This window comes from Trichechus manatus, unplaced genomic scaffold, assembly GCF_000243295.1.
Source record: "Trichechus manatus latirostris isolate Lorelei unplaced genomic scaffold, TriManLat1.0 scaffold00087, whole genome shotgun sequence".
In the NCBI taxonomy this organism is placed as follows: domain Eukaryota; kingdom Metazoa; phylum Chordata; class Mammalia; order Sirenia; family Trichechidae; genus Trichechus; species Trichechus manatus.
The window spans coordinates 6,278,646-6,291,851 of NW_004444023.1; the positions used below are offsets into that span (position 1 = coordinate 6,278,646).

A 13,206-nucleotide genomic window follows, 5' to 3' on the forward strand; every position below is an offset into this window, starting at 1 on the left:
ACTCTCCATTCTCTGTCAGTTTTCTCACTCCATTTGGTGCTTGGCTGAGTTCTTTATCTCTTCATTTGATGTTTTAGGGTTTCAGGATTGTCGTATTCTCTGTTCGGCTTAGTTTTTCAGATCTTTGCTGTGGAGGGACGGCGTGGTGCTTCTGCCTAGAGCACCATTTTGCTGGAACTCTAATCTTGTATCTTTTATCTACTTGTATCTACTTTCACAAGTGTGTCTTGTCTGTGAAACAAATACCTAAAAGCAAAGTGACTGGATGGTATGTTCTTTCTAATTTTGAGAGATACAGCCAAATTAGAATCTCTGGGAGGTGCAATTGGTTAAGCACTCGACCACTAACCAAAATGTTGATGGTTCAAACCTACCCAAAGGTGCCTTAGAAGTAAGGCCTGGCAATCTGGTTCCAAACAGTCACAGCCTTGAAAATCTATCGAGCAGTTCTACTCTGCACAAACAGGCTTTTCATGAGTCGTCTCAACAGCAACTGGAAAAAAAATGGCCAAAATGTTCTCCACTGAGGCTAATGAAGTTTGTATTCACACCAGTGATGTGAAAGTGTGTGTTTCTTCTCAGCCTCACCAACCCAGTGTGGGGCAGAACCTTGGGATATTTATCAGTCTTATGTCCAAAATCCATAGGTCAATTGGTTGGAGTACAGATTCAGGCAGGATGCCTATTTATAGTCTTGAGGTAAAATCTTTCTCCCTCTGGAAACCTCAGATTTTTTTCTATAAGGCAGTCAACTGATTGGATCAGGCCCACCCACATTGTGGAAATTCATTTGTTTTACCTAAAGTCAACTGGCTTAAATGCTAATCACATGTAAATAGCTTCACAGCAGCATCTAGACCAATGTTTGGCCAAAAGAATGGGCGCTGCAGCCTAGCCAAGGTGACACATAAAATTAACATCCCAACTCCCTTTCTGTGTTCCTCTTGCAGAGTCTCCACTCTCTCAGTTTACATATGTGTGTCTGTCCCCCTCACCCTGTTTCTTTCTGTACTCTTTCTCTTTCTCTGGATCTCCTTTTCTCTCTGACTCGCAGAATCTTTGTGTGTCTCCTTCTAGAATCCACTGTCATAGGGAATGGTTCATCACTGCATATCCAGGAGGGCCAGTATCTGCGTCTGGTCTGTGTCGCCAGCAGCAACCCCCCTGCCAGGCTGAGCTGGGCCCATGGAAGCCTAACCCAGAGCCCCTTGCAGCCCTTGAACACTGGGGTCCTGGAGCTGTCTCGCATCCGTATCAGGGATGAAGGAGAATTCACCTGTCAAGCTCAGCACCCTCTGGGCTCCCAGCACATCTCCTTCAACCTCACCCTGAAGAGTGAGTATGTGGGGGTATCTGGGGTCCTTCCATGCATTGTTGAATTTGGGAGGGGCTTTAAGAGGAGAAAAGCCCCTATTCCACTTTCATAGCTACCCAGTAGCTCCCTGAGCTTCATAGGGGAGCTTGGCTTTGGTCTGGGGCTCAGCTTTGAGGCCTGGAGTTACCCAGGGACCCATAGCATCACTGTCCTCTTTCTTTGCAGGTCAGGGGTGTGGGGTGGGGTGACAACTGGGAAGGAGAAGCCTAGGGGGAGGAGGTGGATCTTGAGGGAGAAGGGTAGGTGTGTGAGGAGAGACAATGTCCGTGCTTTGCAAGGTCAGGACTAGGGTGAAGCAAGTGAAGCACACACTTTGGGTGCAAAAATGTAAGGAGGAGCCAAAAAACTCAGCAATCAAGAGAAATAATATAGTAATGCAATATGCTTAAAAAAGCATAATGAATGCAAAATAGATTCCACGATGAAGAAAAGTTGTTGTTGTTTGAATGGATTCCGACTCATAGTGACCCATGTGATAGAGTAGAACTGCCCCATAGGGTTTTCTAGGCTGTAATCTTGATGGGGCAATGAATACGAAAGACCGAAGAATTGATGCCTTTGAATTACAGTGTTAGCAAAGAATACTGAATATACCATAGACTGACAGAAGAACAAACAAATCTGTCTCAGAAGAAGTACAGCCAGAATGCTTGTTAGAAGAAAGGATAGTGAGACTTCGTCTCACAAACTTTGGACACGTTATCAGGAGAGATCAGTCCTTGGAGAAGGACATCATGCTTGGTAAAGTAGAGGGTCAGCAAAAAAGAGGAAGACCCTCAAGGAGATGGATTGACACAGTGGCTGCAACAATGGGCTCAAACATAGCAATGATTGTGAGGATGGTGCAAGAACCGGCAGTGTTTCATTCTGTTGTATGTAGAGTCGCTAGTCAGAAATGACTCGATGGCACCTAACGACAACAATCTTTATGGGAACAAATCACCGGGTCTTTCTCCCATGGAACCGTTGGGTGGGTTCAAATCGTCGACTTTTTGGTTAGCAGCTGAGTGCTTAACTGTAGCACCACCAGTGCTCCTTAAACAAAGTATAAAAAATTTAGATAAAGACAAGATGCAATTCTGTACTTGCAAGCCTCACTCACCTTACCCTAGTCCCCGTCCCTTGTGTCCCTTGTGTTCTTGATGTCTAGGGAAGGTGCTGGCAAAGAGAAGCCTAGGGCCCTACTGGGAGTGAGGGAGGAGAAACTGAGTTCTGGGAGGTGAATCACCAGATACCAATCTGTCTGCAGGGGAAGTGTGGTTCGAATCCGGAGTGGTGCTGGGGGTACTTGGGGGAGCCGGTGCCACAGCCCTGGTCTTATTCTCCTTCCTCACCTTTATCATGTGAGCATCGGCCATGGGGAGGAAAAGGGAGGTCATGGGTGGGAAGGGCAGACGTGACAAAATCCCTGAACCCACAGCTGAAGGGATCTGGATGGACCAAGAGCCCAAAACAAGGGCAGGAAGAGGTTACTGGAGCACGCCTGAGGTTTCCCATGCACCAATTCTAGTTGGGCTCCCAGTCTGGTCCAGGAGGCGGGGGAGCCTGTGTTCTCAACATTGGGGTCTCTGGAACTAGACAATGCCTCTCCCACCTCAATCAAACCCTTCAGCGCCTTAGGAGTCAATAGATGGGTTTTGTCTGCCCACTGTCCCTCATCTGGCCAGACTGAAATGCTCTCTTGTCACTTTGTCCGGAGTGAGGTCTTGCAGGAAGAGAGCGGCAAGGCCAGCAGAGGGTGTGGAGGACACAGGCATGGAGAATGCAAACACAGTGATGGGGTCGGCCTCTCAGGTGTGTGATGTGGGCGGCTTGACCGCCATCCAGCATCCTGTCTGGACACCTCCCCAGGGTGGCCCCAGGATTGCTCCATTCAGCACAGCCAAAGTTGCTCTCTTCATCTCCCTCACCTCCATGCCAGCTTCTTCTGCTGGATTTCCTATCTTGCTGAGGACATGCAGACTCCCAGGCCAGGTGCTGTGGAGTTGCCGCTTCTCTGTCTTCCTTTTCTTCTCCTTGTTGTTGTTGCGTGCCCTCGAGTCACTTCTGACTCATAGCGACCCTACAGGACAGAGAAGAACTTCCCCATAGGATTTCCAAGGCTGTAATCTTTTGGAAGCAATCTGCCATATCTTTCTCCTGCGGAGCAGCTGGTGGGTTCGAACTGCCGACCTTTAGGTTAGCAGCCGAGTGCTTAACCATCGCACCACCAGGGATCTTTCTTCTCCTGTCATGTTGTTGCTGTTGGGTGCCACTGAGTTGACTTTCAACTCACAGTCACTCCATGTGACAGAGCAGAACTGCCCCGTAGGGTTTTCTAGGCTGCAATTTTTACTGGAGCAAATCACCAGGTCTTTCTCCCTAGGAGTCACTGTTGGGTTTGAACCACCAACCCTTTGGTTAGAAGCCAAGGGCTTAACCATTGATCCAATTTGCCTTGTGTCCATTTTTCCTCCTAAGAACAGCTAACATCAGCCTCCCCCCTACTCCATCCTGACCCCATTGACGCTGATGTCTCATGTTCTCTTTCCTGGACTTCTCACCTCCCTGCCTCTCACCTCCTCTGTCCTACGTGGAGTGATTGCTCTCCCCCTACAAAACAAAACAAAAAACACCTTTATCTGTCCAGTTCTTCTGCATTTTGAATGTCTGTTTGCTCACCACTATCTAGATCAGGGATTAGCCAACATTTCCTGAAGGGCCAGATAGTAAATATTTTTGCTTTTGCGGTGCATATGGTCTCTGTTGCAACTATGCAACTCTGTCGTTGTAGCATGAAATTGGTCATAGACGATATGTAAATGAATGAGTATGGCTGTGTTATAATAAAAGTTTATTTACAAAAAGAGGCAGCAGGCTAGATTTGACTTATGGGCTGTGGCTTGTTGATACCTGAACTAGAGAATAAAGCCCAAACTCCTCAGCCTGGAGCCCTGCGTGTTTTGGGGCACCACTCCAGTAAGGCTGGGATTAGGGTAAGGTAAGTGAGGAGCTGGCCTCAGATGAAAATTTTAAGGAGCTGCCAAAAAATTTCAGTAATCGAGATAAGTAGTATCTTAATGTAATATTTAAAACAATCTAAATTAATGCAAAACAATCCGTGACGATGGAATCCAGACTTTACAAATCCATTGAGGCTGATGAACCCCCAAAATTATTGCCCTGAGATAATCTTAAAACTTAAGGACAAAAATATCCCCTGAAGCCTTCTTTAAACCAAACAATAGGTAGCTTAACTAGTAAAGAATGTTTTGATCACTGTACTGTTTTAAAAGAGCTATCTATATGGGATCAAATTGACAACAGCAACTTGAAAGATTAGATAGGAAACCTAGTGGACAGTGAGTTTATGTCAATGAGGGAGGAACAACTCAGAAAAGGAGGGTGAGAATGGTTGCACAACTAGAAGAATATAATCAACGTCACTGAATTGTACATGTAGAAATCGCTAATTGGTTATGTTCTACTGTGTATATTTCCAATAACAACAGAAAATGAAATAAATTATTTAAGAAAACAATTCATGATGAGCAAAATATCAAAATTTTAAATAACAGGATCAGTAAACTGAAATTAATGAAAAATTATTTAAGATTGTCATTTAGTCAGGAGGAATTGTCAAACATGGTGGCTTTCTCAGTTGAAAACAAGAGCAGCAGAATCCATTTTGAAAGTATTATTGAGTTTCCTTCCATGAAAGCCAGGAAAAAAAAATTCTGTGTTTGATACAAATAAAATATTTAAAATTAAAATAATGCTTTAATACATACACCTTTGCAATTTTTTTCAGTATTTTTCAACTATTTTAACATTCTGGAAAAAAATAGACATTAAGAATACATAAAAATACGGGGCACACATTTCTCCTTTTGTCTCAGTCTCCAATGGCTCAGCATGGAGAGCTTAGGTTTACTTAAAATTTTGATATTTTGTTCTCTAAGGATTTTTTGGGCATTCATTTTGATTTTTACAAATATTGTATTAAAACATTATTTATCTTGATTTCTGAGGTTTTTGGTACCCCCTTTAAATTTTATTCTTGAGAATAGTGCCTCACTTACCTCACCTTAATCCCAGCCATGATATCCAGCCCGTTTTCCTTGCACTCCCCACTTCACACTCCGTGCTCCATCCACACTGGATTTTGCACTGTCATCAACCAGAACAAGGTTATGTGGGCTGTTCCTTCCTCCTCAAATACCCTTCCCTCCCCATTCCCACCTATTCATTCCTGCTCATCCTTCACGCTCTGATGTAAATGTCACTTTTTTTTTTCATTTACTTATCGCATGGAGCCCTGGTGGCACAGTGGTTAAGAGCTCAGCTGCTAAAAAGTCCGGAGTTTGAATCCACCAGCCACTGCTTGGAAACCCTATGGGGCAGTTCTACTCTGTTCTATAGGGTCTCTATGAGTCGGAATCGACTGGACGACAACGGGTTGTTTTGCTGTTGGTTGTACTGCATTCGGAGTGTGACTGGCAGCCGTTGTAAGGTTTTGAGCAGCTGAGTAACATGCATTTTTTCATTAACTAATTTGTTCAGGATATATTACTGAGCACCTACTAAGTGACAGGCATTGTAGGTTCTATGGGGCCCACCCTGACCCCCGCAAAAATAAAATAAAATAAAATAAAATAAAATAAAATAAAACAAAGCCCAAACCTGCTGCAGTCGAGTTGATTCTGACTCATGGAGACCTCATGTGTGCAGAGTAGAACTGCTCCATAAGGTTTTCTTGGCTGTCATCTTTACGAAGCAGATGGTTGGGCTTTTCTTTTGAAGCGCCACTGAGTAGCTGTCTTAGTTATCCACAAGTGGATGGCTTAAACAAACAGAATTTTTTTTTCTCACAGTTTAGGAGGCTAGAAGTCCAAACTCAGGGTGCTGGCTCTAGGGGAAGGCTTTCTCTCTCTGCCAACTCTAGAGAAAAGTCCTTGTCTCTTCTGAGCTTCTGTTCCTGAGCAATCTTCATGTGGCTTGGCATCTCACTTCCCCTGTCTCTGCTTCTTTGACCTGCTTGTTTAATGTCTTTTATATTCAAAAGAGCATGACTTAAGACACACTCTACACTAATTCTGTATCATTAACATAATAAGGACTACCCATTCCCAAATGGGAATATAACCACAGGCATAACTCATTGCCATTGAGTCAATTCCAACTCATAGTGACCCTATAGGACAGAGTAGAACTGCCCCGTAGGATTTCCAAGGCTGCAGTCTTTACAGATGTAGAATGCCACATCTTTCTCCACAGAGCGGCTAATGGGTTCGAACCATTGACCCTTCGTTTAGCAGCCAAGCACTTAACTACTGCACCACCAAGGCTCCTCTAACCACAGGCATAGAGGTTAGGACTTACAACACATATTTTTGGGGGACAAAATTCAATCCATAACAGGAGCCAAGAGCAGATGTTTGAGCCACACAGAAATCTACTACAGGAACCCAGCGATGAACAAAATATATTTTAAAATCCTGCCTTCAAATAACTTTTATCTTGTTGTTGTTATTGGGTGTCTTTGAGTCAATTCTGACTCATAGTGACCCCATGCGACAGAGTAGAACTGCCCCCAGAGGGTTTTCTAGGCTGTAGTCTTTATGGGAGCAGACTGTCAGGTCTGTTCTCCTGCAGAGCCACTGGATGGGTTCAAATCGCCAACCTTTGGTTAGCAGCCGAGGGCTTAATTGTTGCACCACCAAGACTCCTAGAAAAGGAATATAACCAAACAACCAAACGATAAATGAACATACGTACAAACAGATAAATAAATGAGTAGAAATAAAAGATAGACATATACTTTGGGGAAAACGCAGGGCATAGGAATAGGGCGTGCTGAGGGATGGCTTGTGGTTTTTGTCAGTGTAGTAGGGCAGTGACATTTGGGAAAAGGCATGGAAGAAGCCAGGGAGCCTGCTTTGTGATTGTGTGATCAAAGAGCGTTCCCGGCAAAGGGAACAGCAGGTGCAAACTCTCAGAAGCAGGAGCATGACATGACTGGTGAGTGGAAGAGAAACAAAGAAGTCTATGTAATTAGCTAGAGGAAAGCAAGAGCCAATGAGCAAATTAACACAAGCTCATTAGCTTAAAACAACACAAATTTATTATCTTACAGTTCTGGAGGTCAGAGGTCCAAAATGGGTCTCACTGGGCTAAAATCAAGCTGTCAGCGGGTCTGTGTTCCTTCTGAAGGATCCGGAGGGGAATCTGTTTCCTTGCCTTTTCCAGCTTCTAGAGGCTGCCTGCATTCGTTGGCTAATGATCCCCTCCTCCACCTTCAAATCCAGCAGCTTGTTTTTGTTGTTGTGTGCCATCAAGCTGCTTCTGACTCACCACGAACCTATAGGGCAGAGGAGAAACCATAGGGTTTCCTAGGCTGTAATCTTTAAGGGAGCAGATCACCAGGTCTTTTCTCTCACAGAGCCGCTGGTGGGTTTGAACTGCCCACCTTTCCATTACAGCTGAGTGCCAGCAGCTTAGCATCTTCAAATCTCTGACACTAACACTAACTCTCCTGCCTCCTTCTTTCATGTCTAAAAACTCTTGTGATTCCATTGGGCCCACCCAGATAATCCAGGATAATCTCCCCATGTCAGTATCCTTAATTTAATCACATCTGCAAAATCCCTTTTGCCATGTAAGGTAACATATTCACAGGTTCTGGGGATAAAGACATGGACCTCCTTGTTGTTGATAGGTGCTATTGAGCTGATTTAGACTCAGCAACCCCATGTTACAGGGTAGAACTGCCCCATAGGGTTTTCTAGGCCGCAATTTTAACAGCAGCAGATGGCTAGGTCTTTTCTCCTGTGGAATTGCTGGGTAGATTAGAACTACTGGCCTTTTGGTTAGCAGCTGAGCACTCTCTCTAACCCTGTTCCTGTCCATGATATCATAATCCACTATTAGATATTTTGTTTGATGGCTCCTTTATTATCAGCTCCCTCAATTAAAGAGGGAGCTGCAAGAGGTCAGGGGACTTGTCCACAATGGTATACAGTTGGCCCTCCAGATCCGGGGGTTCCGAATCCACAGATTGAAAACACAAGTAACCTTCCCGACCCTCTTATCCGCGATTTCGCTTTCCCTGGTTTCAGTTACCTGAGGTCAACCGCAGTCCCAGGCTCAAGGCTCTGGGCTCCACCTCGACGCCGGAATCCGGCTCCCCACAATTCTCACACCTTCACCTCCTAGTCTTCCTTTTTAGGGTGCACTTCGGCTAGGCAGCTTTCTGCAGGGGGAGGGAGTGCACCCCACCCCCCACCCCGGGGCGGAGCCTTGACGTGGGAATGGGCATAGGGGCAGGGCTGGGTTCTCAGCTGAAGCCGTTTCATATAAGGGACTTGCGCATTAACTGATTTTGATATCTGTGGAGGTCCTGGAACCAATCCCCTGCGGATACAGAGGGACAACTGTATTCAGGACCTGGGTCACCACTGCCTAAGATGCAAGAGGTCTTAGTAGAACATGACGCTTTGGGGTCAGGAAGAACTGGGTCATATCCTGGCTTCACCAGACAAGTTACTTACTTATCTCAACCTCAGTTTCCATATCTAAAAAAATAGAGTTAATAATGGTCTCTTCCTTATGGGCTTGTTCTTGGAAGTCAGTGAGATTTGTAAGCATCAAATAAGGTTGTTACTGTTAGCTGCTATCAGGTTGGCTCCTGACTCATGGTGACCCCATGCACAACTGAACAAAATGCTGCCTGGTCCTGCGCCATCCTCATGATTGGTTGTTGCTCAGACCATTGTGATCCATAGGGTTTCCATTGGCTGGTTTTAGGAAGCAGATTGTCAGGCCTTTCTTCCTAGTCCATTTTAGTCTGGAAGCTCTGCTGAAACCAGTTCAGCATCATAGCAACAGGTAAGCCTCCATTGACAGACGGGTGGTGGCTGTGCATGAGATGCATTGGTCAGGAATCGAACCTAGTCTCCTACATGGAAGGTGAGAATTCTACCATTGAACCAATAAAAAAGGTGCTCAGTAAGGATGAAATATATAAAGGAAGCATGAATGAAGGAGGTATTATAAATTTTGTTGGGATGAATGGATGAAGGAATTCATGGGCTTCTCTCCCGAATGCTCCCTGCCTTATCCTGTCCCCACTGGCATGCTCTGATCCCCTTCTGTCTCCCTCCACTCAGGGCAACCTGATTGAATTCTGGAAAAACAGCCCCCCAGACCACCTTCCCCAAGATGTGGCCACCTCCTTCTCGGAAGACGAAGAAGATATCCATTATGCTTCCCTCGTATTTAATGGGAAGGAGCCTGGGCAGGAAGCCTTCGACAATGAGTACTCTGAGATCAAGATCCACAAGTGAGAAATTGCAGAGACTCAGCCCTGGCTTCAGGGATCACAGCCCTGCTGAGGCAAGGGGAGGACAGGGGCTGATTTTTGTAGCCCTCAAGCCCTCTAATCGGTAACCTATCCATTTAGTGGAAAGAACATAGGCTTTGGAATCACAGAGCTTCAAGTTTGAATATAATCCCACTTAAATGAAGTTCAAGGACAGACAAAATTAATTTATGGGGACAGTGGCTGCCTCTGTTTAGGGGAGCTGGGGATTAACTTTAAGAGGACATGAAATTTTCCAGGGTGCTGGAAATATTCTATCTCTTGATTGGGATTGTGGTTACATGGGCATATGCTTTTATGAAAACTCATTGAATTGTACATGTAAAATTTATGCATTTCACTGTATATAAATTTGCCTTCAATGAAAAAGTAATAAAAAATAAAATAAGGAAAAGGTTTTGGATAAAATACAATAGCCATTTCTAACATACTGCAAGATGGCTTAGTCATCTAGTGCTGCTATAACAGAAATACCATAAGTGGATGGCTTTAACAAAGAGAAGTTTATTTTCTCACAGTCTAGTAGGCTACAAGTCCAAGTTCAGGGCATCAGCTCCAGGAGAAGGCTTTCTGTCTCCATCGGCTCTGGAGGAAAGTCCTTGTGATGCATCAGTCTTCCCTTGGTCTGGGAGCATCTCAACACAGGAACCGCAGGCCCAAAGGACGCTCTCTGCTCCTGGCATTTCTTTCTTGGTAGGATGAGGCTCCCATGTCTCTCTGCTCACTTCTCTCTTTTATATATTGAAAGAGATTGGATTAAGACACTATCTAATCTTGTAGACCTCATCAGTATAACTGCCGCTAATCCATCTTATTACATTATAGTGATAGAGTTTACAAAACATAAGGAAATCACATCAGATTACAGAATGGTACACAATCATACAATACTGGAAATCATGACCCAGCCAAGCTCACAGATATTTTGGCGGGACACAAATTAATCCATGACAGCATCTGCCAAAGGCCCCTGATAAAGAGCCCTCCAATGGAGGCTCCTGGACTGTGAGTCCCTAGGTAGAGCAAACAGGTAAGAGCTTGCCTGCCAACTGAAAGGTTGGCAGTTCGAGTTCACCCAGAGGCACCTTGGAAGAAAAGCCTGGTGATCTACTTCTGAAAAAATCAGCCACTGAAAACCCTATGGAGCACAGTTCTACTCTGACACACATGGAGTCACCATGAGTCAGAGCTGACTGGTTGATTAGTTGGTGTTATGGATTGAGTTGTGTCCCCCCAAAATATGTGTTGTAAATCCTAACCCCTATACCTGTGGTTGGAGCCCTGCTGGCTCAGTGGTTAAGAACTTGACTGGTAACCAAAAAGTCAGCAGTCTGAATTCACCAGCCACTCCTTGGAAACCCTATGGGGCTGTTCTACTCTGTCATATTAGGTCACTATGAGTCGAAATCAACTCGACAGCAATGGGCTTATTTTTTTTTTTTTTTAAATACTTGTGGTTATAATCCCATTTGGGAATGGGTTTTCTTCATTATATTAATGAAGCAGTATTAGTGTAGGGTGTGTCTTAAATCAATCTCTTTTGAGATATAAAAAGAGCAGATTAAACAAGGAGACAAGGAAGCACAGTTGGGGAAAAATAGATGCCATGCCACATGAAGCTCACCAAGGAGCAAAGGAACAGAAACTGAAGAGATAAGAACCTTCCCCCAGGGCCAACAGAGAGAGAAAGACTTCCTGTAGAACTGGTGCCATGAATTCACACTTTTAGCCCCCTAAACTGTGAAAAAATAAATTTCTGTTTGTTGCAGCCACCCGCTTGTGGTATTTCTGTTATAGCAGCACTAGATAACTAAGACAGTGGAGCTGTGAATGCAGATATGTGAAATAGTATAGCTGGCCAAGGGGGCCTGAGTCTTTGACTGAAACTCCCTTGAGAGACTGCAATGCACTGGCTATATACCAAGTCTGGTGTGGGGAGGGCAGCATCCTCCCGTGAGGCATGCCAGGTAAAGCCTTTGTAATTGCTTATGGCTGGGCCTGAAAAATCACACACGTTTTTGGCCAGAGGCCAGGCCGCCAGTACAGTGGTGAGCTGTGGTCTCAGAGCGCCAGTACTGGGGGGCCAAGTTCAGCCATGAGAAGCCCCATCAGTCCTCAGTCCCAATAGTTAGATTTCTTCCCATACTTCCTGCTTGCATCGTGCACAACTCACGGACAAATGCAAAAGCTGCTTTTCAGCTGCGCCTCCTACAACCTCTCTGAAGCATTTTTTTTACTGTTGAACATTCCCCAACCTTGACAACTTACCCCACTGTCCTTGCCTATGGCAGCCTCTTTCTCACCTCTAGTTACTGGACTCTAAGAGGGTAGGGGTTGGGTATCATTTGGCTTCCGCAATAGTGCTCAGTAAACTTTGTTTTTTGAATGGGTCTCTTATGGGTTGAATTGTGTCCCCTAAAAAGATATGCTTAAGTCTTAACACCTGGTGCCTGTGAACATGACCTTGTTTGGAGATAGGATCTTTGAAGATGTTACCAGTGAAGTTAACATGAGGTCATACTGGAATAAAGTGGATCTTAATCCAATATGAGGATTCCCTGAGTGGTGCAAATAGTTAAGTGCTTGGCTATTAACTGAAAGGTTGGTGTTTCGAATCCCTCCAGAGGCACCTTGGAAGAAAGACCTGGCAATCTACTTCTGAAAGAACACAGCTATTGAAATCCCTATAGAGTGCAGTTCTATTCTGAAACACATGGTGTCACCATGAGTCAGAAATGACCTGGTGGAAAACGGTAATCCAATATGAGTAGTGTCCTATAAAAGAGAAGGAACACAGAGTGACGAACACTGTTATGAACTGAATTGTGTCCTCCAAAAATGTATATCAACTTGGCTAGGCCATGATTCCCAGCATTGAGTGGTTGTCAACCATTTTGCGATCTGATGTGATTATCCTATGTGTTGTAAATCTTAACCTCTATGATGTTAATGAGGCAGGATTAGAGGTAGTTATGTTAATGTGGTAGGACTCAATTTACAGGATTAAGTTGTATCTTGAGTCAATCCCTTTTGAGATATAAAAGAGAGAAGTGAGCAGAGGGGAGAGGGACCTCATAACACCAAGAAAGAAGAGCCAGGAGAGGAGCACACCCTTTAGACCTGGGATCCCTCCACTGAGAAAATCTTATACCCAAGGGAAGATTGATGACAAGGACCTTCCTCCAGAGCTGACAGATAGAGAAAGCATTCCCCTGAGCTGGCGCCCTGAATTTGGACTTCTAACCTCCTAAACTTGGGAAGTTCCAGCTTCTACAACCATGTGTTATTTCCTTGATAGAAATCTATATATATACTTATACACTTCACTGGTTTTGCTTCTCTAGAGAAACCAGCCTAACACATTTGGTACAAAGAGTGGTTCTAAAGAAACAAAATTGTAAGGATGAGTTTTCTAAATTCGTTCTTGTCTTAGTCATCTAGTGCTGCTATAGCAGAAATACCACAAGTGGAT

The 13,206-nt window shown here is 44.5% G+C and overlaps 1 protein-coding gene across 1 annotated transcript in view; it reads left to right on the plus strand.

Annotated features, from left to right (window-relative positions):
- The window catches only part of LOC111821474 (sialic acid-binding Ig-like lectin 8), a 68,540-nt gene that overhangs the window by 26,469 nt on the left and 28,865 nt on the right, over positions 1 to 13,206 (plus strand). Inside the window, exons 6-7 of the mRNA XM_023736210.1 lie at positions 1,078 to 1,349; positions 9,523 to 9,695. Coding sequence (XP_023591978.1) covers positions 1,078 to 1,349; positions 9,523 to 9,695 — 445 coding nt within the window. The remainder of the gene's footprint in view (positions 1 to 1,077; positions 1,350 to 9,522; positions 9,696 to 13,206) is intronic.